Genomic DNA, 22,992 nt, shown 5'->3' on the forward strand with positions numbered 1-22,992 from the left:
GGTCAGTCTTTAAGCTGTTTTCATGTCTCTGGGTAAATAGTGAGGGGCAACACACATCACCCCTGTGGCAGAGCAGGGAGCATGTGCCCTGGGACAAGTGGGAGAGTGGTCCATGGGGGACAAAGGCTTGAAGACTCAGTACTTGACAGTTTCTGAGGAACTTTCCCCTGTGTGGCTGGTGTGTCTCTGGTTCCAGGAGCTGCTACCAAGTCCTCCTTCTTCTAACCTGCCTGTTTCTCCCTGGGTTAAGATCTGTGGGGAGAAACCTGGGGACTGGGAGATGGTGTCAGGAGTGTCAGGTGACCAACCAGTCACTTGGGGAGACAATGCTATGCACACAGGACTGAAGTCCACAGGACAGAGTGTGTGGATGCATAGCCAGGCTGACGGTGGCTCCAAGTGATATGTGGGGCTTCCTCAGAATAATAGCAGGGACCTCCTTCTGCCCAGACAGGGCTTCCTGCCACTCTGTCTCCTCTGTCCTTTTTTCTGATGTGTGTGTATGTGTGTGTGTGTGCGCGCGCACCGGTACTAGAACTTGAACTCAAAACCTTGTAGTCTTGCTTGTCTTTTCTGCTCAAGGCTGGTGTTCTTGAACCACACCTCCACTTTTGGCTTTTTGCTAGTTTATTGGAGATAAGAGTCTCTCAGACATTTCTGCCTCAGTTGGCTTCGAACCACCCTCTTCAGACCTCAGCCTCGCAAGCAGCTGGGATTATAGGTGTGAGCCACTGGCACCCTGCCCTATTTCTGAATCTTTGAATCTATTTCTGTAGGGGATTGTGGAACAGGGTGTCCCCAGCCACCAGCATCAGATGCTGCAGTCTCTGGGGGGTCCTGTCAGCATCACTCTATTCAGACATTCTCCCGAGTGCATGGCCTGAAAGGAAGAGTGCCATGGGTTCGGGAGAACCAGCTGCCCTGATTCCCTGGGTCCTCCCAAATAGCCGCGCAAGGACAAATCCAGTCCTGGCTGGACCTACTATTATAGATCCACGTTTCCCTTCTGAATGGAGAAGCAGTGAGTCCCCTCAAAGTGGAAGCATCCAATCTTGGCAGCCAATGGGCTACATGGGGGCAGCTGTCCCTCTTGAGGTGATGGCGATCTGACTATCACCTTGGCAACCTGGAAAGTACCTGGAGCAGCACTGTCCCCCACAGGAAAAGCACCTGGTACTGGCTGGAGGCCCCGGTCTGGGGCCAAGGGGAGGGGAGGCTCCACAGGGATCCTCTCTAGTTCAGCCGCTTTGCTTTTCAAAGGAGCAAACCAAGGCTGAGAGGAGGTGGCGATCTGATTTCAGAAGGGAAGTGGCTATTGTGAGGAAGGACCTGGGTCTGGGCAGCCTGTGGTTCCATGAGTGTGAGTCCGGGTATTAGAGTTTGCATGTTTAAGCTTTGCAAACGCTGACTATGGGGTAGGGATGGGAGTATTTAACTCCTGGAGTTACTTGTGTTTTTCATGCTTTTTACAAGCACCATTTGATGCTGCAAAGCAGCCAGTTGCTGTTCACTACACCATAGTAACACCTACCTAGTCATTAAGATGTATTTCCCAAGACCTTTACAAAGCAGAGTACAACTAATGGATAGAACTACAATTCTCTCTCTCTCTCTCTCTCTCTCTCTCTCTCTCTCTCTTTCTCTCTCTCTCTCTCTCTCTCTCTCTCTCTCTCTCTCTCTCTCTCTCTCTCTCTCTCTCTCTCTCTCTCTGTCTGTCTGTCTCTCTCTCTCTCTCTGTTACTGGAGATTGAATCCAAGGCCTTTCACCTGCCAGGTGAATGCTCTACCACTTGAACCTCTCTCTCAGTCCTTTTTGAGGTAGTTACTTTTCAGATAGTGTGTCTCATTTTTTCTGCCCAGTCAGGCCTTGGATTATTACAATCCTCCCCGACCTCAGAATTGAGATACTACCACGCACTACTACACTCAGCTTGTTCTTTGTCTTGCTGTTTAGCAGGGGTTGGCCTGGAACTATAGTCCTCCTATTTCTACCTCCCAGGTAGGTAGAATTTAAGGCATAAGCTACTGTACTTGATTTTCCTTTCCTTTCCTTTCTCTTTCTTTCTTTCTTTCTTTCTTTCTTTCTTTCTTTCTTTCTTTCTTTCTTTCTTTCTTTCTCTTTCTTTTTTCTTTCTTCCCTTCCTTCCCTCCCTCCCTTCCTTCTCTTCTTCCTTCATTCCTTCCTTATTTCCTTCCTTCCTTCTCTCCTTCCTCCTTTCCTTCCTTCCTTCTCTTCTTCCTCTTTCTTTCTTTCTTTCTTTCTTTCTTTCTTTCTTTCTTTCTTTCTTTCTTTCTTTCTTTCTTTCTTTCTTTCTTTTTTCTTTCTGTATGTGCAAGTTCAAGCATGGGGCTTGAAGTTGGGGCTTGGGCACAGTCCCTGAACTTTTTTTGCTCAAGGCTAGCATTCTACCACTTGAGTCACAGCTTCACTTCTGGCTTCTTCATGGTCATTTGGAGATTAGAGTCTCACAGACTTTTTTCCTGCCTAGGGTTGGATTCAAACTGTGATCCTCAAATCTCAGCTTCCCGAATAGCTAGGATTACAGGTCTGCTGCTTGATTCCTGATTCTGATGATTATTTCTTCAAAAATAAAAACTTCTGGGGCTGGGATGTAGCTCAGTGACAAAGCACTTGCCTAGCAAGTGCAACATCCTGGGTTTGATCCCTAGTACCAAAAAAGAAAAGACAAAAACAACCCCCAACAACTTCTGAACTCCATGTGGCCCAGATCTGGAGGTTGGGGTGGTTCTAACTGTTCTTTGTTGGAATAGAATGGCTGAAAAGGCAAAGTTCCTCCCTGGCTAGTTGTGAATGGATCCACAAATTCATATCAGTCTAATAACGAATCTGCAGTGGCTGTTGCTAATGGCCATTGCACAAAGGTAGGGAGAAAAATAAAAAAAGCAAACAAAAAGCTCTACCCAAATCCCAAAGCAATAGCAAACAGCCATTGCTGGGGATCCTCAACCTCATGTCACCCTAACTGTACAAGTGGCCTTGTAATAACCTTGGGCTGTTACAAAAGATATTGCCTAAGAGAGTCCCCTTCCTGCCTCTTTGAAGCTAACTTGTCCAACATTACTCCATACTTCTGAGGACCCCTGCTTCTGATGCTTTTTGATCACACAAGAAAGAAGCTACTTAATTTGGCAATTAATCAAGATTATGAATTGCTATGTTCCTTTTTTTTGTCCGTCATAGGGCTTTAACTCTGGGTCTGGACACTGTCCCTGAGCTGTTTCGCTCAAGGTTAGGGCTCCACCACATGAGCACAGGACCACTTCCATTTTTCTGGTGATTAATTGGAGATAAGAGTCTCAGTGACTTTCCTCTCTGCGTTGGCTTTGAACTGCGATCCTCAGATTTCGGCCTCCTGGGTAGCTACGATTACAGGTGTGAGCCACTGCACCAGGTGGATGCTCTATTTTTTTTTTTAAGTTATGAAAAGCTGCAATAGTTTAAAATATCCTCCAACACATCTAGTCTGACAAAACATCCTGGGACATTCATGTTTGTGTGAGTGTCCACATAACACAGCAGCATCTTGGTGCTGGCAGACCCTTCCCACACTGAAAGACAATCATTCATTAGGCTTTAAGGCTTAATAGGTGTGCACAAATATCATGCAAGCATTAAGACTGTACTCAAACAGAATGTGTATTAGAGACAGAATTATACAAAACAGCTTGTGAACAAAGGGAAGAGGTTGTTATTTTCTGTACAAAATATGCAGGTTTTTTCCCTATCTCTCTCTCTTTTAATAATCTGTAAGATGCATCATACTTCTGGCATTTTCAAAAAGTGAAAACTGTATAAAAATAAATATTCTATGTACAAACACACACATAGGCCAATCCAAGGTTAGAGGTATCACTGCAAAACAAAAACAAAACAGTGCACAGTTAGTCTCAGAGTTTGGGGGAATGTTTACTGCCTTGTAGGAAGGGAAAGAAGGCAGATCCTGGCCTGGGAAACTGGGGAACCATAAACTCCTCTTGGGAAGAAACTGAGGTGGATTTCCCTCCTTCATGACACTTCCTTCATGACCACAAGAGGGCACTCTCCTCCTATACTAACTAGGAGGCTTCATGATTCACTGGGTTGTCCCAGATGAAATTTATGGTGTGAGGAATAGACAGGAGGCTCTTTACTTACTTCTCCAAGACTTGGTTTTCTTGCTAAGCTCAACTGTTTGTACACCTGACTACCTGAGGCAACTTTGAAGGAGAAAATCCTTTGCTTTGGACATACACTTCTGCCTGGCTCCTGTGGAACTTTGTCTTCTCAAATTGAAAAGAGGATGAGGCTCTGCTTGAGAGGCAGGATCTGTGTGTGTGTGTGTGTGTGTGTGTGTGTTGTACTAAAGCTTGAATTTAGGACCTCACATTCTCACTTGGCTTTTTCCACTCATGGCGGGCATTCTACCACTAGAACCATATCTCCACTTTTACCCTTTTTGCTGGTTAATTGGAGATAAGAGGGACAAGCTTTTTTTGTCCATGCTGTCTGTAAGCCATGATTCCCCTGATCTCAACTTCCTGAATAGCTAGGATTGCAAGGGTGAGCCACCAGTGCCCAGTGTGGGGCGGATTCTTGAGGAGCATTCCCTTAAGGGTTGACTTTTCTTTTCTTTAGTCGGGGTTGATTTAGGTTCTGGGAAACCCAAGTATTCATCCTAGGGTCTGGGGTCATGGTGGTTTCACTTTCCCGAGCCAATTTTGTGAATAGATAGAACTCTGTGTGCAAGAATGCAGGAGAATGTATCCATCTCACTGCAAGTGTGACTGCATCACTGGAAAACAAAACAACACACAGGACCAGTGGAGCTCAAGCTCTTGAGCGGGCTGGGCCTCCAACCTATTTACAAGTACACACAGGCCCCTGAGAATCAAGTAGTGTTGGTGAGAAGTTTGAGTGGGAGATGGGAGGAGGCAATCCATGGCCTGTAGGCCAGGGACTCTGCACTTTGGGGGAGCTGTGGCTGAGTGAGGTAACCTGACCTTGTGATATTAGATGCTTTTTTTCCCCTTTAGTACTGGGGTTTGAATTCAGGACCTTGTGCTTGCTAGGCAGGTGCTTTCCTGTTGAGCTTTCTATCCAGTCACACCTCTATAGAAATCTGCCTATTTTATGCTTCTCCACACTAATAGGATGACAGATGTGTGCCACTATGCCCAGCTTTTCCACTGAAATGGAGTCTTAAGAACATTTCTGACCGGGCTGGCCTCTCACCTAGCTGGGTTGAAAGGTGCACACCACTGTGCTCAGCTATTGGTTGAGAAGGGGTCTCAAATCTATACCTGGGCTAGCCTCAAATTTTAGTCCTCCTGACCTTAGCCTTCCAAGTACCTAGGATCACAGGCATGAGCTACTAGTACCTGATTTCAAACTGTTCTAATGGTAGCAAATACCAGGGCAAGAGTGAATCAGTGAAACTTCATCATTGCAGGAACTCTGGGTTCTAGAGGAGGTCAGGCCATAGGTCAAATGTATACAAGCACAAGGCTCTGATGGCTAAAGTTCATGGGGAAGGGTGAGGGGGTGAGCTGGACAGTCCTTATAAGAAGGTATAGAAACCATGTGAGTTTGGAACTTAAGCTTAACTCAACCCTCTTATGTCATGATGTGGCTTAAATGACATTCCTATCAATGCTGAAGTAGCTACTTGATAATCTCTTCTAATACTTGGCCCAGCCAGGCACTAGTGGCCCACCCCTGTAATCCTAGCTACTCAAGAGGCTGATATTTGAGGATCATGATTCAAAGCCAGCCTGGGCAGGAAGTCCCTGACACTCTTATCTCCAAGTAACCACCAAAAAACCGGAAGTGGAGCTATGGCTCAACGTGGTAGAGTGCTAGCCTTCAGCAGAAGAACTCAGAGACAGAGCCCAGGCCCTGGAAAAATAAAAGACATATCCTGAGGCTCCTGGGAGAGCAGGTATGACACACAAAGTGTAAAGATGTCATCTGCTTGCTGGGTAGCAATTCCATACACTGGGGTTCTGACACATTGAAAATCATTCCCATGTCTACAAGTGTGTACCGTGCCTGGATGTGTAATGGATACCCTGTCTTTGACCTTTCTTGACCTATGTCTTGCTGCCTCCTCTGTAGACAGGAAACTACAAGCTTTATGGCACTTGCTGGGAAGAGGGCTCAGTCCACCTGTGACCCCTGACACCGCCTGGGCTTCTAGGCGGCTTACCTTGTTCCAGCAGCCCTGGACTGGTAAGCCATCTTCACCCTACAAGGAGGAAGGGAGGCAGAGAGCTCAGACCCTCAGGACTGACTGCCCAGCAGTCAGGGCAAGGGGGTCAAGGGCCACAAACACCTTGGGAGTTGGTGGAGATGTGGCCTACCACTGTTGTCTATTTCTTTTCAATGCTCTGAATCAGAACTTTGGACAGGTATAGGAAACAAATGTGGCTGTCTTTTGTTTTTTGGTCAAGGCCACATGTGGCTTAATGCTGTGACCGGAGGGGCTTTCCTGGTCAATGGGAGCAGCAAGCGCTGATGTTCTTGAGTATCTGAGAGGACAGTGTCTGATGCAGCTCTACCAACACACCTAGCACCTGGGCCTGCAGATCTCCCTCTGCAGAGCCTGGGCGAGGAGAGGCGAGCAGTGACCATCCTGGCTTCCTGATCTCTTAAACTTGTCTTCCTTTGTGTGGGAAGAGGCATTCTACACAGTCCCCGGCGGGGCTGGGAGTACAAACAAAGGGACAGGCAATCTCAGGGGTACTGCAACAGGACCCTAGGTTGCCTTCAGCTCTAGGGAAAGGCTTTTTGGCCCAGTTTCAGCCATCCCTGGGAATTTGGGGTACAATGTAATAGCAGATTAGGTTGCATTGTTGGGGGGCAATCCCAGAGCTCCTTGTAGCCACAGGATGCTCTGTCCCTGGGATGGAAGCTTTTTGGGTCTTCTCACATCTAACATCTTGGCCTTTCTGTACACTCTGGGGGGAATCTAGTTATCTTCCAGAGCCACTGTTGGGAAGGTAATGCAGGAGCAAGCTCTGGGTCTCAGGCCAGGTCTAATAGAAGGACAGCCTGGATCTTAGAACTGTAGAAACTGAGCCAGGCACAGGACTTTGGGGAGGAGCCCTGAGGAAGGCTGAAGGGGGGGCTTCTGTGTCCTGTGTCCTGTGACCAACTGTTCCCACCCACAGCTGACACAGGGACCTCCTGGCACCTGACATTCAGCAGGAAGGCAGAAGAAATCTAGTTATCTTGTACTAGAGTGGTGATCAGGGGCTCCCTGTCCTCAAGTCTATAAAAACATAATACAGGAGGCAGAGTGAGACACAAGGTAGGGCAGGGTATATGGACATGTCCACAGACAATAGACAAATGATGCATCATTAGGGAGGTCATTGAGGAAAACATCCCTCTGTGTGAATGATCAAATAAGCAGGATCTTCATTCCCCATTCTTGGGTGGAGGGGGGACAGCTGGGGGGGAGGTGGCACATTCCAATTTCATAGTGACCTTCTTTGTCCCTTTCCTAGACCACCATGCCATGCCACCATGCAACAGGCTGCACACAGACCCTGGGAGGGGAGGAGCCTCTTTGGGCCACCCAGCCTTCCCATTGGCATGTGGGTAGGGCAAGGGTATGAGAGTGGGAGGGGCAAGCAGAAAGCAGAAAGCAGTGTTGAAGGGGCAGGAGGTCTGGAGGGGCTCAGATGGAGGGAGGAGCCAGGGTCCAGGGAAGGCAGGGGTAAGTGAGGAACCTTGGAAACCATGGTCGCCCAGGATGCCACGCTTGCTGTATGCAGAGCTCTTCAGGACTCTGGGCGCTTGCTTATGTCACATATACTAGGCATAAAAAAGCCCCCAGACCTTTCAAGGGCCTTTATGGTCACCCAGATTTCCTTACGTGGTTTTCTCTTAGGTGGGGAATTCTTGACTGATTCCCAGGATGGAGGTGGGGGATGGGAAGCCAGAATTCTGACCTGAAAATTGCTTCCCAAACTCTAACCACAATAGGGAAATGTAGGGCAGGTAGGATCTGTTTGAGCCAAATCTCCTTTCAGTTTTCAGTGTCACTTTGTACTTTCAGTTAGTTAAGAAGGTCTACAAAGGCACCTAGAATGTCCCTGCCTTGAGGGATTCCAGGTTAAGAAGGAACAAATGTGGACTCGTGTTGTGGGTGGGTCTGGAAAAGGAGACCTTGGCACCACCTGCCCCTTCTAAACTACCTTCCTTCCTTCCTTCTTCCTTCCTTCCTTCCTTTCTTCCTTCCTTCCTTCCTTCCCTTCTTCCTTCCTTCCTCCTTCCCTTCTTCCTTCCTTCCTTCCTTTCTTCCTTCCTTCCTTCCTTCCTTTCTTCCTTTTTTGTGGGTCGCGGGAATTGAACTTAGAGCCTGGGTACTGTCCCTGAGCTCTTTTGCTCAAGGCTAGTGCTCTACTACTTGGAGTCACAGCTCCACTTCCAGTTTTCTGGTGGTTAACTGGAGATAAGAGTCTCATGGACTTTGCATCTAGGGCTGGCTTTGAACTGTTATCCTCAGATCTCAGCCTGATGAGTAGTTAGGATTATAGGGGTGAGCTACCAGTGCCCAGATTAAACTACATTCTTAACCTTTCTATTTCTCCTAGGCTTTTCATGGCCAGCCACCTGAATATGAAGTAGAGAGATACCAGAGAAGAGTTTTGTAATGGCTCTTGGGACTCAAGTAAGAAGGACAAGCCTTTTAAGATCTCAATACTAGACCCTAGGCCATCTACTAGTTTCAGTGCTGTCACCTGGACAGTGACTCAGGACCCAGCCTGGAAGAAAATAGGCAAGTACGCTCTCTAGAATTTCTGTCTAGAAGCATGTCCACCGGTCCCCTGCCAAATCATGAGGGGGTGGTGGCAGGGTGGTGACTCAGGTGTATGATTCCATGCTTTGCTAGGTGTTTAGCTGGTGCTGTCAGAGTTAAACTGCAAGGCATAAAGGTAAATGATGGCTGTCAGAGAAAGCTCTTCCCTAGTTTGAGTTCTGGTAGCAGGGATAGCTAGAAGCAGCAGGGGCAGCCCAGACTGGCTTGTGTCAAGGTGAGGGTCTCCAGAAACAGCTTCAGGAGGAAGCCAAGGAAATGCCCTGACAAAGTGCATGCAAGAGGCATGGCTGGAGGCCACAGAACAGCAGGCAGGGCGATGCTTGGCATCGACAGAGTGAAGAAGCAGGCAGTGGAGACAGGGTGGCTGGATCAGGAGGAGCATGGAGGCACACGGCACAAACTGCACACGTGGGTGGCCCAAATTGGCCATCAGGCAAGGGAGGGCGATGCCATACCAACGGGCATGGGGCATCCAGTCCGTCCAGCCCTGGTAACCCCGGCTCCCCTTTCTCTCCTTTAAAACCTCGATGTCCCTGTTCACAAAACCAACCACGAGGATTATTTAGGTCACAGTTAGCCAGCTCCGACTATGGAGTGGAGAGGCCTAATCTCACACTGGCCAGGATGCAGGACCCTTGAGGTAACTACCAATAAGACTAAGTCCCCATTGGCCCCCTTCCCCCCCGCCATTCCCCAAAGACTTCAGCCATGGACCAATCACAGATAACCTTCAACTTCAGGGCACTTGAGAAGCCTGCCAGATGTGCCACAAATCAGGTAATTGTAGAGGCCTTCTGTGGTTGTCTACTGAGTGTGTGTGTGTGTGTGTGTGTGTGTGTGTGTGTGTGTGTGTGTGTGTGTGTGTGTGTGTGTGTGTGTGTGTGTGTGTGTGTGTGTGTGCCTGCCAGTCCTGAGGCTCAAACTCAGGGCAGTGTTCCTGAGCTTTTCCTCAGGTTAATGCTTAACCACTTGAGCCATAGCTTTACCTCTGGCTTTTTAGTGGTTCATTGCAGATAAAAGTGTCACCGACTTTCCTTCCTGGGCTGGCTTTGAACTTCAGTCCTCAGATCTCAGCCTCCTAAATAGCCAGGATTACAGGCGTGAGCCATTGGCACTCAGCTGTCTACTGATTTTTTTTTTTTAATATATCGTGCTCAAGGTCTTAGCTGGTTGGTGGCCACTGAAAGGCTGGGTATGAAAAGGCTCTGTCTGACCTCATTGTGCTAGTGTTGAGTCTCAGTGGCCCTTGGGAGACCCTAAGTCTGTGTTCTGCATCCTGACCAAGTGAGGTTCAGATACTAGAAGTGCTGGCCACACAGTAATGGCCCGGAACAAAGAAGGCAAATCTGAGGCTTGAAACTCGGGGCAGGAGGCTTTCTCCCCAGGCCCAGCTCCCCGTGGCTCTTCCACTTGCAAGCATCAATTGTTCTGCATTTTCAAAGGAAAGGGATTTGGGCAAAATTACTTGCAGCTGTGGTTTTAAGGCATCTCCCCGCCCCCACACAGCGGGGCAGAATTTCCAAAACTCAGGAGGTCCCAGTATCATGATTTGGTTCTCATTTTAGCCTATTTGCCTTCTTTGTTTGCAACTTGTAACACTTAGGGAACAAAACCAGAACAAGACTAAGTGAGAAATGAGAACATACCAACGGACAGGGGGCATCTAATCCAGGTGCTCCTTGGTCTCCCTTATCCCCTTTTGGCCCTCTAGAGCCTTTCTTCCCCCTCTCCCCCTGTAAATAATGGTTTAGTCCGAGAAAAACAAAAACAACATCAAAACTTTAGGATCATTCCTGTGTTAGGGTGAGAGCCAGGAAAAGAGAAGAGGGAGAAGTAGCCACTTAATTAGAATATTTCCCCCCATCCCCGCCCCACCCACTCTCAGTAGAGTCTGGGGTCATTATCCACCTCCCTCCTCTTAAACACCTGGGAATTAGGCCAAGAGGGTAGAAGGGGAGGGGGGTTAGGAAGCTGGAGGCTAGGAAGCCAGGAGGCAAGAGGCTAGAGGCCAGGAGGCAAGAGGTTGGAGGTTAGAGGTCAGGAGGCAGAAGACTAAGGACAGCTGGAAGAGGTAGGGGAGGGAATTGTAGTCTGAAAAGACTTCAGAACAGTTTTGTGGTAGGAAGGTCTGTGATGAGGGGGTGGGGTGCCATCTAACTCTTTGAGGGTCTACTTCTAAAGGGCCTTGAGCTGGCAACATTTTGTCTGCATTTCCATCCTTCTGACAGTCTATTAGGGAGCATGGAGGTTTTGTTTAGAGTCCAGGGCATGTGCAGACAGGTACAGGAATGTAGCATGGGGGAGTACATGCAAGTACACGCCTCTGCACACATGTAATGTGCATGTTCTCCACTAGGCCCTCTAATTTCATGTGTGCCTCTGATTCACTCTGGTCTCCAGTCATAGCTACTGTTTGTTTGTTTATTGATTTATTTCTGGTGTGATCCAGGTTTGAATTTAGGGCTCCACAGTCATGCTCTGAGCCCAGACAGTTACTTTAAATAATGCATCTTATTTTTTATTACAGATAGCTCTGTGTATATGAACATGTTAGTTCAGGGAATTTATTCATCTCTGAAAGGCTTCAGTAAATATCATTCTTCTAAATCAAGTCCTATTTTTTATGTTAGGGTTTATTTAAAGAAGGGCTGTGGGCAATTCATAAAATTGAAAAATCTAGTTGAGTATGAGGGCTCACACCTGTAATCTCAGCTAGTTGAGAGGTAGAGATTGGGAGGACTGTGGTTTGAGGCCAGCCTGGATTAAAAAAGTTATGACACGTGCATCTCAACCAATAAACCAGAAATGTCGTTGTACTGTAATCTCAGCTACAAGGTAGGTAGAGGAAGGAAATTGTGGACCAGGCCAGGCTTGGATATAAACTTGAGACCCTGCCTTTAACAAATGATGAGAGCAAACTAGGATGGAGGGTGTGATTCAAATGGTAGAAGGCCTGCCTGGCAAGCACAAGGCCTTGAATTCAACCCATTGTATGGAAGGGGGGGGGGGAAAGAACTGTGTTGTAATAATAAATTTGAATTTGGACTTTCACACATTGTATTTCCTTATGGAGGCCATATGTGTCCCCAAGGAGTCTTCCCAGGCAGCTTTCTATCTGGAGGACTGGTTGTCTAATGCTTGGGGACTTCCACTGTCCCACTCCTGGATGACAAGAGCCTGGCAGCAGGCAGCATGCTAGCACAAAGGCTCGGAGTCAGAGCAGATGCTGCAATGATCAGTGGCATGCTATAGGAAAGCGATGCAATCTCTTGGCATCTCAGTTCCTTCGGGAGTAAATGAGCTTCACCCATTTGTTGAAAGGCCTTTGAGCACTCAAGTGCCTAATAATACAGTGTCACTCAGTGACAGCTGCTTCCTGCATCCTGCGGTGGCAAGCAACAGGGGGTGTTTGTTAGAAGGAGATGGAGCTAAGAATACTTTTGATGTTTTCTCCAAGTTCTTGGAAATCACCCAAAGTTCATTATTCCAGAGGCCATCTGCAATTGCCAATGCATTGGTGTGTGTGTGTGTGTGTGTGTGTGTGTGTGTGTGTGTGTGTGTGTGTGTGCATGCGTGCATACATATATGTGCATGCAGGTACTGGGGCTTGAATTCAGAGCCTTGTGCTCTTGCGTAGCTTTTTTGATCAAGGGTGGTGCTCTTCCCCTTGAGCCACAGCTCCACTCCCTCCAAAGTATTATTCAAAATGAATTTTTCTAAACCACACCCCCATCCTTAGCAAATAACCTGAATGTAAGAGGAAACATGTGTGCACATATTGGATATAATTTCACCGGCTCCAAGACATATCCACCAATGAGAAGGCCATAGCATGCCAGGCAAACAAAACCACCAGCTGTTGGGATGGGCAAGCCTTGGCAAGCAGTCTCAGGAAGCGTGGTCCTTCCATCTCTCTGGGCCAGGAGGTGGGCTGGGCTGCTCAAGACTGGGGTGATTTTAGGTCTTGTAAGACTTGGTGGTAAGAGAGGATGGCCCCTATGCTAGGCATGCATTGTGGGTCTCTGACATTATGGGGTGCTGTGTTCTGAGGGCTTGGGTGACTCCTCAAATCAGGTGTCTTTGAAGGTATTACGGCAGTAGCTTTATCTACATACTCCGGCCTCCCAGGCCAAGGATACTCAGCAGGGCCTGTGAGGGGGAATTCTAGCTGGTAAGTGGAGAAAGGGACAAATACAATTCAATAGATAAAACTGATTTCAGAAAAAATAAATTGGAAAGACAGAGAAGAAAGGGGGAAAGATGAAGGGCATGGAATTATAATGGAGTGAACATAGCAGGTAGGAAAATAGAAGGATTAGGAAGGACGAGGCAGGTGCCAAGTCAGAGGAGAGTAGAGGAGGGGGAGGCGAGGAGACAGGACTCTGGGAAGCACGGGACAACGTTGCATGCATGCACATGCATATGAACAGGCGAGCATCTCAGAGGTGCAGCCCTGTGGCATGCTGGGACTTTTGCAGTTGGCCGGCTTGCTGGTGGGTCCATATAACACCCAACTTTCCTCATGATCCAATGGCTAGTGCATGCTACCCTTCATTCTTTGGCCAGGTTGTTTGTTTAAATCCTGACTGTGGAACCTAGACCAAATGCATAGGGCTCCTTAGAGACAAAGGGGGGTGCCCTTAGTGACAAAGGTTCCACATGTGTCCTTAGCAAGCTCCCAATTTGGGGCTCTAGGCCTTTGCCCACTGTTATGGGGACCCTTCTCCCTCTATAAACAGGAAGGAAGCTTGGAGAATGTCCTTGGGCCGAACGGAGAAGCTCAACTGGAAGGTTGAAATTTGGTTCATTATAAATAGGCAGAACCAATTTCATGCCTCAAGCATGAAGAGGGCAAAGTTTGGGGGTTTCCCTGCAGGGAGCTACCAAAATTTAGGTGGAGAGGGTGTTTGGACAATTCTACGTCTCCTCTGCAGGAATGTGAGGTTTCTAACCATAGGCGGTCTTAGCCCTCCTGGCATTTAACTTCAGCCTACCTACTCACAGGTTGGATGTCAGTATCTGCCCCTGCAAAATTCCATTAGGGGCTATTGGCATCTGAACGAGGAGGTTCAGAAAAGCTTCTTTTGGCACATTCAGCTAGAAGATATCCTTGGATGCAGATTATAAGCTATTCTTTGGTTCTGAAATCTGCGGTTTGGGATAAGTCAACTAGCTCTTATATGGTGCACTCAAAAGAAGCTTTGTGCAACTTTATAGTTTTCAGAACCCCACTTTGACTTAATGGTATATCCTTACTTATAATGGGATGGGAGACAGTGTCTGAAATACCAGGAAAGGGAAGTGGAGGGAAAAGTTATCCCACTGATTCCTGGGGTTCAGTGAATCATTCAACAACGTGGCCTTCTTTAGCATTGGAGCCACTGGCTTGGCCCACCTCCCCCTCTGGCCCTCTGTGACAAGAGTACCTCATGGCTCCGCCTCCATCTTCAGAGCAACATGGTCACCATCACTTGAAGGCTGATTCTGCAGCCTTCAAATGGGTCAGTGATTCCAGCCAACTGATAAAGTCTTTGAAATAGTTTAAAAATTATTAGGTGAATGTAATTAGACCAGAAAATTTTTATAAATAAGCTAGAGAGGAGGTTAGGATGCCAATGAAGAGGTGGAATGCTCACGGTTGCAGAGATCTAACAGGTTGCCATGGATCTGCCATGGATCCTGGTCTGTGTGTTCTACTGGCTCATCTAACTTGGACTTGCCATGGACAATCTGATAGGGGTAGCCATGCCTACACCCACTCATTAATACAATTTGTGGGACAAAATTGAGTTGCTTTTGAGCGGCTGCCAGTGAAGAGTATTTAAGGATGTAGAAGTGTTCAAGAAATACTTCTTAAATTGAAGAGAATGGAAACAAATTGGTACTAGACACCAAGCATATAGATTCTGCCACTTTCTATCCATGAACATAGTCTACCAGTGTTCAGAGACCAATCATAAGACCTGGTTTCTGGAATCCACATGCTCTGCCTCTAGTTCTCTGGGGGAACTCAGTACCTCCTGTTAGATTATGGGCCATGTTTCACTATTCCTATAATTTCTAAGATACTTGGATTTTATAAGGCATTACAAGACACCCTAGAGCCTTTAGGGGGCGCTGCAGGTAGACAGTGCCTCTGTGAGGAGGTCGCATTGGAGACCTTCTAGGAAGGATCCCAGGGTCATCTCTTCGTCAGCTGTAGTTAAATAATCCTTCTTTGCCCAGAGGTCCAAGACCAGGGCATGTGTTATATATAATCATGTGGCTGTGGGTGCTGGAGCCTGGCAAAGATGGCAATAAGCAAGGGGACTGGAAGGCACAGCTCGTTTTGTAAGCTGGTCATCTCTTTCCTAGATTAACAGCAGCTGTGATAATTTTTTAAGGCTTGGCTCCTTACAGGAGCTGTCTGCTTGTTCTTAGAGCTGGCCTAGAACGCCTGAGAAAACTTAACAATGATGGATCTCAGACTATCACTTAGGGGTCCATTATTGGGGCCACATGGAGAGAGCAAGACACGTGGCTCCTGTTACCAGATGGCAATGCTGGAGTGATGGCCGCTGTGGGATCCTGCCACCCCTCAAAATGTGGAAAAATTGATGCTTCCATGTCAGGAGTAAGTTCCTCACTATTAGAGCCTTTCAATTTAGGATGATTTATCAGGAAAAACTGTCTTTGCTTCGTTAGATCAGGAATCCACACTCGGACATTCCACCCTTCATGAAATCATTAGTAACCAGAGCCAAGGTGCAAGCGTGCAGACTCACCCGGTTTCCTTTGTCCCCGGGTGGTCCATGTAAACCCTGCGATAAATCAGGGAAAAGAAGACATCTTAGAGAGAAAACACAGCGGTCATACATTCCTTCCTTCCCGGTTCAGAAAGCTCTTCATGGAGCCTGCTTCCCAGGAGACGGTCTTAACTACCCCCATCTTATACAATTAGGGCAAGCCAGAGAAATCCTTCAAGGAATTTGACCTAGAGACAAATGGTGAGTGATGGCAAGTGATGCCTGTCCTGGCCTCCAGTGTGGTGTCCTTCCTAGATCTCTCATGTGGATGGGCGCCGGCTTCTGAGCAATCTGTCTTGGCACAGAATGCCCTTAGCAGGGCAGAGGAGTATTCCCATAGCTCTTCTGCCAGGCTTTTGGTAGCAAAAAATCTCCACAAAGCTGGCTACCAGTGGCTCACAACTGAAATCCTGGCTCCTCAGGGGGCTGAGATCTGAGGATCATGGTTTGAAGCTAGCCTGGGTGGGTAAGTCTGTGAGACTTTTCAATTAACCACAAAAAGCCAGAAGTTGTGCTATGGCTCCAGTGGTAAAGTGCCTAGGCCCCTGAGTTCAAGTCCCAGGACACACACACACACACACACACACACACACACACACACACACTAGCCTTCACAGCTTCTTAGACCTACAAAGCCACAAGCAGCTAGCCCATTGGCTCATGTTTTAATAGCTACTTGGGAGGCTGAGATCGGTAGGATCAAGATTGCAAGCCAGCCCAGGTGATATTCAACCAATAGCTGGGTGTGTTATTGTGGGTTTGTCATCTCAGCTCTGGGAAATGCTTAAATAGAAGGGTAGTGGTTCGGCTGGTATGAACATAAATGTGAGATTTGGTCAAAAACATAAACAAAAGCAAAAACAGGCTGTACATGTAGCTGAAGTGTCACAGCACCTGTTTAGCAAGTGCCAAGCCCTGAGTTCAAACCTCAGTGCTGCCAAAAGCAAACAACCTTCACAGGTAAATGTGCTGCAGTTGGAAAGCCAAGCTCATTCCTCAACACCACCTCCCTTGGGAAGGCTGCCTGGTTTGTGGAGATCTCCCATCTGTGAACTGGATTTGGTTCTGTCCTTCCACGAGAGCATGAGCCTTGGCACTTTTACCTGGAGATTCCCATTGCACCTGATATAAGGGCTTGGAACAAATTGTTACCTTCTGTGAGACAGTCCCCATGGCTATACACCTGTCCCTCTGGGGGGTTCTAGCACATTGCCAGTGGCCCCTGGGTGTCTTTCTCTGTCATAGAAATGAGAATTCTCACTGGGTGCTGGTGACTCATGCCTGTAATCCTAGCTACTGAGGAGGCTGAGATCTGAGGAATGTGGTTTGAAGCCAGCCCGGGCAGAAGAGTTGGTGTGATGATTATCTCCAATAAACTACCAGAAAGTTGGAAGTGGAGCTATAGCTCAAAGTGGTAAAGTGATAGAGTACTAGCCTTGAGCAGAAAAGTTCAGGGACAGAACTCAGGCCCTGAGTTTAAACCCCATGACCGACCCCACCCCCCACCCCCCAAAAAAAAAGAAAGAAAGAAGAAAAGAAAAAGAAATGAGATTCTTCTTTGGCCCCAGATCTAGGCACCAGGCTCTGGGCTCTCTGTTGTGACTTCATTTTTTTAGTCTGGGTAGGGGTGGCAGAGAAACTCTGATCCTAGGAGACTCACAGGAAGTCCAGCTGCTCCCATTGGTCCTGTCATCCCTGGATCTCCTTTGCTGCCCTGAAATAAGAGAAAGAAGCCTGTGAACCCTCTTTGCCATGGTGACCCTTTGCCACTGCCATTTCTGGTTTCAGTGCCCAGGAGACCTTCCGGTGACCCTTCAAGAGCCTTGGGACGTAAGATCTGTGGAAGGTGGGGTGTTGCTGGTGTGGACTCTGTTCTGAAGAAACTTTCCCTGTCTCTCTGGCAGAGCCTGTCCCTGCAGGCCTCCAGAAGCACTGGGCAGTATCCTGTGAGTTCTGGCTAGCCCAAGGGAGAATCAGGGGATGAGGGAAAGGAAAAGATTTGGAGCAGCCATCCTGGTTTTTCCCCAGATGACAAATAGTCTCAGGGGGCACGTCCCCGAGTGCCCCCTCTCCCCCCTGAACAGTAAGGGGTGGGTGGAAACAGGGAGCTGCTCATGCAGGCAGGGGAGTATACAGATGTTGCTCAGAACCAGGCTGGAGCCTGCCTTCCAGTGATGCCACTCTCTGGGCATGTGGGACCCAAGGATGCCCGGGAGCAACTCTCCTACCTCCATCACAGGGACTTCCACTGCCTTTGCCTTTGCGCATCTCTGCTCCACTAGGGGTGGGGCTGGACTTTGAGGTATTATATGACATTACTAAAGCCACTCCGCATTGACTGTAGGAGCCACACGCCTAGTGCTCGGGCTATATCACAAAGCAGCACCTGAGGCTTTGCCAAATGGACTGGAGACAGGTTTTAGGAGACCAGCAGGTGGGGATTGCTCCTTGTCTCACCTTTCTATGTCTTTGTCCACTAATTGCCACACACTGGGTTACCCTCCACTCCAGGCCTGCCCAGTACCCCACTCTCCCTGCTCTTCAGCTGCTGTGAGAATGGCCCAAAGTGACAGCTAAGGACAGGGAGAAGGGTTGGTTTGGTGACTTCACTGGGTCCCAGGTCCCAAGTGCTGCCCTCCCTCCCTCCTGACCACCCAAGCTCCCTGCTCCCTAGCTCTCCTCACCCTCTCGCCCTTTGGTCCTGCTGGGCCTGGAACTCCGACTGGTCCTGGAGTACCCTGGGGACATGAAAGAAAGCCAACGTGAGCAGCCAGAGGCTGGGGGATCCCTAGGAATCCCACCAGGTATCTGAAGATAAGTGAGGCCCAAGGCTTGGCTTTCAGAGTTGGCGAGGCCAGGTTTGTTCAGTGTGGTCATTCAACTGGACATGATCATTTTGGGGGGCAGGGTTTGGGAACCTCTCAGGAGAGAGCACCTCCCGTCTTAGAGCCAGATTCGTGCAATGAGAGAAACCCTTTCCCATCACAGCCAAGCTCGCCAAGGCTGAAAACAATAGAACAGTTGCTTAGTTTGCTCCCAGAAGCACTTGAGAGAGAGGTGACCCCTTCCCAGGAGTGGGAGTACTGGGCTAGGACCCCTTTGCTGTCACAGCTCCACATGCAGCGGGAGGGTCTTCATGCCACAGAGACCAATGCGGACGCACACACAGAGGCAGGTGGAGGGGGTCATTCAGCATCACTGGCCCCACCCAGCCCACTGCAGAGCCCGCAGGCCTGGGCCTTGGTAACTGGCTGGGTAGGAGTCAGTTCCTTGGGTGTCTGCACCCTACTGGCCTGAAGGGGGTGCTGGCGCTCTCCTAACCTAGGGTTGAGAGGAGCTGGGGCACTGAAGTCTCAAACTTTGCTTGGTGACAAGCTACAGTCATCAAGGCTCTTCTCCAGGTTCCCCATCTGCAGCCCCAGCTAGGTCAAGTCTGTTTCACCAGCTGCTGTTTGTCTGCCTCCGTGATGGTGTGCCCTACTCAAGTGAAGATGTGGGACATGGGAATGGCGGGCAGGCAGTGTCTGGTGCTCTGAGTGTAGCTGTGAAAGGCAGGGCAATGATGGGGAGATGGCCGGTTTGCTTCACTTTGATGAAAGTCCAGTGTCCCTGAGTGCCACCTTTGCAAAAGTCCAGTGTCCCTGAGTGCCACCTTTGCAACCACGAGGAAGACGGGAGGCTGTGGGCACCCATGACAGGAACATGGCAAGTACTCAAGGGCCCAGATCTGGGTGATAGCTGAGAACAAGGCTCAAAGCCTCAGACACCTCTATGTTGGAGTTCCTCGGCCTGTGTGGGCATCAGGCTGTCCCTCCCTCAGGAGCATGAGGTGGGTGTCCTGAGCAGCTGCTCCCAGGGCTCAATGAGTGGATGCTGTCACCCAGGAAGTATTAAATACTGAGTAATGCTGCAGTGCCATATGCTCTTCCCCAGTGCATTTCCCTTTCAGGTTGTAACACACAATAAAATCTCAAGTCCAAGAAGACAGGAGACATAAAGTTGCTGTGCTTCTCTTTGACCAAGATGAGTGGGATTAAACAATTGAGGGGTGAGGCCCCTCTCCCGCAAACCCTTGCCCAGCACCAAATGAGGTGATGTGCTAGGTGAGGATGATAAGGGTGGGTCATGGAGGAGAAATGAGGCCTTAGAAATGCCTGGAATAGTTGTATGTGCACTGATTGAGAGCCCACCCTTGTCAGTGTGTGACAAGAGGGGCTCACCTCCATTCATCTCACCTCATCTTAAAAACGTGAGATGGGGGTCTAGCTATATTACCTAAGCAGTTGTCTCTTTGGGATGGAGTCTAGCTCGTCTGGAACTTGAGTGCTCAAGTGAGCTTCACCTTAGCCTCCTGAGTGCTAGGCTTACAGATGTGCACTACTGGGCCCTGTATACCTCTTCTTCTTCATGAGGGCACAAAGGAGGCATTCAAAATTAGACAAGGTTCTGACAAGGTCACCTGGAGGTCCCTGTGCCTCTGAAAGCTCTAGGCTTCTCTGTCGTTAGTTGTAAGTTCTCCCCAAGACCCACTCAGAAGATCAACACCCCTCTACCCTGTCTGTCACCCTCCCTTTCCACAAAGGGACCCCTGCAAGTTCTCTTCCACCTCTCACCCTGAGTGCTGCTCCAGCCAGCACCCTAGTACCCTGTAGTCTGGGAAGATTCACATGGCTTGAAAAGTAGCATGTAAAGCGCAGCTAGCCAGGCACACTGGTGGAAGGTCCTGGAGACATGTAGCTCTGGTGTGATTCCTGAGCAGGGAAGTCCAGCCCCCTGGCCCTGGACAGTGAAGGATCCCAATACCATATCAGGTAATGGGCATCAGCCAGGGCAGGCACAGTCCTGCTACTTCACTGGGAGCTTAGGTTGGGAACTGGAGATGGAGGGGGTTGACACTTATGTTTTGGCCTCATGTCACAAGCAGAAGAGCTAGAACTCTCTGGTCAGGAGGTGAGCCCTGTTTTTGTTTAGAATGGAGATCGGAGGATCTCAGTGTGCCTCACTTGGTTCTATACGGAACCTTTTGCTGAGCCACAGGGCAGCCGTGAGGTGTGGTTACAGTGTGCCTATGGGGTGTGGGGCTGGGACTGGCCCCTATGTGCCTATATACTATGACTGGCCTCACCATTCCAAGATGCCCACCCACACATGCCAGGCTGGTGGCTGCACAGGACTGGATACCCTCACAGGCACAAGGCGATAGACAGAGCTCACAGCAGGAAGACGACACAGCGTGACAGGCACATACAGACACTTGTGTTTGCTAGAGATGCATCCTGGCACAAACCCAAGGGGCAGTCTCCCAGGGTCAGAGGTCCTTGAGTACACACTATAGGCAGAGGAGTTTCGATGACCAGCCAGCTGTCTTTGGGAAAGAGGCCTGAAAAAGTATCTCTGACCCAAGCCTGGCTGGCCCTTCTTTTGGTATCTGTGGTGGGACAAAGCAGGACTCACTGGGGGAAACAAAGCCACAGCGGGACAGACAAGAGGGATCACAGGGAGGGGTAATGGAGAAGTGACACTCACCGGTGGCCCAGGCCTGCCGTCCAAACCTGAAGCTCCCTGGACGAAGGGCACAGTTTGACCAAAAGAAGGGGAAGAGAGGAATGGGAGGGAGAAAAAGGGGACAATGGGGAGGGGAGGGGAGAGGTGAGTAAAGCAATGACTGTGGACAGACATAAATGCTGGCAATCAAACACAATGGGAGAAATAAGCTTGGGAGGACAGGGGTGGTATTTACATGGAAACCAACGAGAACATGGAGACACTGAACACTGTGGGCGCCCTGCTGAGCAGTGGGTCAGGGGGCAATGCTGATGGCTGCTCCGAGCTGGGCAGCCTGCTCCCCCCTCCCCTTTGACCTTTCTCGGAAGCCCCTCTCTCAGGGAACTTTAGTGCTCTACCACAAGCAGTGTTAGAGAAACATCGGGAATCTGAGCTGTATACCCTCCCCAGATATCCTTCACATGGAAGAGACACAGGTGTGTGTAGGCTCTTCCCAGACTCCACTGCATACCTGTGGAGACTAGATGGTGCTGCACCAGCCTCGCTGTGGACCTCAGCACCCGGTTTGGAAATGTAGGGAGAGGCTGGCCTACTCTACTTCACCTGGGTGAGAGGAGTTGGCCCCTTCATGATAATACTAATGACCATCTCTGGCATTTGACAGTTTGGAAAGCTTGACACAAACTCCATCCATTCATATGCTCACAGACAGGACTCTTATGTTGCAAAAGGCTTAGGAGACAGCTGACTAGACCGGGATGTCAGCCATGTATTCCTGAGGCAAAGGGTGGACAGGCAAGGAGTACAATTTGGCTCCATGTGACCTGTGGCCTCCCTATCTCTACTGACTCCGACAAACATAGTCTTGCTCCAATGCCAGGCTCTGCAGCTGCTCCCATCAATCACCTAGGACAAGGGGTTGGGGGTGGGGGATAGGAATACAGATTCCAATGGGACAAACCAGGGAGGGGACAGAGGAGGTACTCTAGCCAGTAAAGACTGACTTCCTAAAAGCTGTTTCCAGCATGCCACTGGTAGCTCATGTTACTCAGGAGGCTTGATATTTGAAGCCAGCCTGGACAGAAAAGTCTTAAGAGACTCTTATCTCCAATTAACCAGCAAAGACCCTAGAAGTGGAGCCATGACTCAAGTGGTAGAGTGCTAGCCTTGAGCACAAAAGTTCAGGGACAGCACCCAGGCCCTGAGTTCGTGTTCCTGGACTGGTACAAAAAAAAAAAAAACAAAGACCTAAAAACCTGCTTCCAACCAACCTTAAAAATAAGCCTCCAGCCACATGTCGGTGATTCACACCTGTAATCCTAGCTACTCAGGAGGCTGAGAATCTAAGGATTGCAGTTCAAAGCTAGCCCAGGCAGGAAAGACCATGAGACTCTTATCTCCAATAAACCGCCAGAAAACTGGAAGTGGCACTGTGGCTCAAGTGGTAAAGCACTAGACTTGAGTTGAAGAGCTGAGGGACAGCGCACAGGCCCAGAGTTCAAGCCCCACTACCGACCAAAAAAAAAAAAGTCTCCAAAATGAGCCTTAACTTCAGGACTTAAAGGTATGTGTATGGGGGTGGGGTGGGGTGGGGTGAAAAAGCCCCAGAAAAGGAAGGGTAGAAAAACTCTTCCTCTTATGGAAAGAGAAGAAAAGGACAGTTCAATGACACTGATTCTGACACTGACCTTAACCCTTGCTCACATGCTAGAGCTGAGGCTTTCAAAGTCTGGCTGCACATTAGTATCTCCTGGGTGGTCACTATGTGACTACCCAGGCCCCACCTGGCCAATTCAGTCAGTCTGTAAGAGTGGGGCCCAGGTCTTGGTATATTTGAAGAGCTCCCAGGTGACTCCAATGTGCTCTGGTATTGA

General features: G+C 49.0%; 1 protein-coding gene across 1 annotated transcript in view; it reads right to left on the reverse strand.

The window, feature by feature from the left end:
* Window positions 1-3,640: 3,640 nt before the first annotated feature.
* Col13a1 (collagen type XIII alpha 1 chain) overlaps window positions 3,641-22,992 on the reverse strand; it is a 77,561-nt gene continuing 58,209 nt past the window's right edge. The window contains exons 32-38 of the mRNA XM_070020934.1: window positions 21,140-21,175; window positions 18,298-18,351; window positions 17,274-17,327; window positions 15,593-15,628; window positions 9,284-9,361; window positions 6,207-6,245; window positions 3,641-3,874 (exon numbers count right to left, since the gene is read on the reverse strand). Coding sequence (XP_069877035.1) covers window positions 3,872-3,874; window positions 6,207-6,245; window positions 9,284-9,361; window positions 15,593-15,628; window positions 17,274-17,327; window positions 18,298-18,351; window positions 21,140-21,175 — 300 coding nt within the window. The 3' untranslated portion in view covers window positions 3,641-3,871. The remainder of the gene's footprint in view (window positions 3,875-6,206; window positions 6,246-9,283; window positions 9,362-15,592; window positions 15,629-17,273; window positions 17,328-18,297; window positions 18,352-21,139; window positions 21,176-22,992) is intronic.

Source organism: Dipodomys merriami, unplaced genomic scaffold (genome assembly GCF_024711535.1).
Source record: "Dipodomys merriami isolate MVZ:Mamm:240054 unplaced genomic scaffold, mDipMer1.0.p SCAF_14, whole genome shotgun sequence".
Classification (NCBI taxonomy): Eukaryota; Metazoa; Chordata; class Mammalia; order Rodentia; family Heteromyidae; genus Dipodomys; species Dipodomys merriami.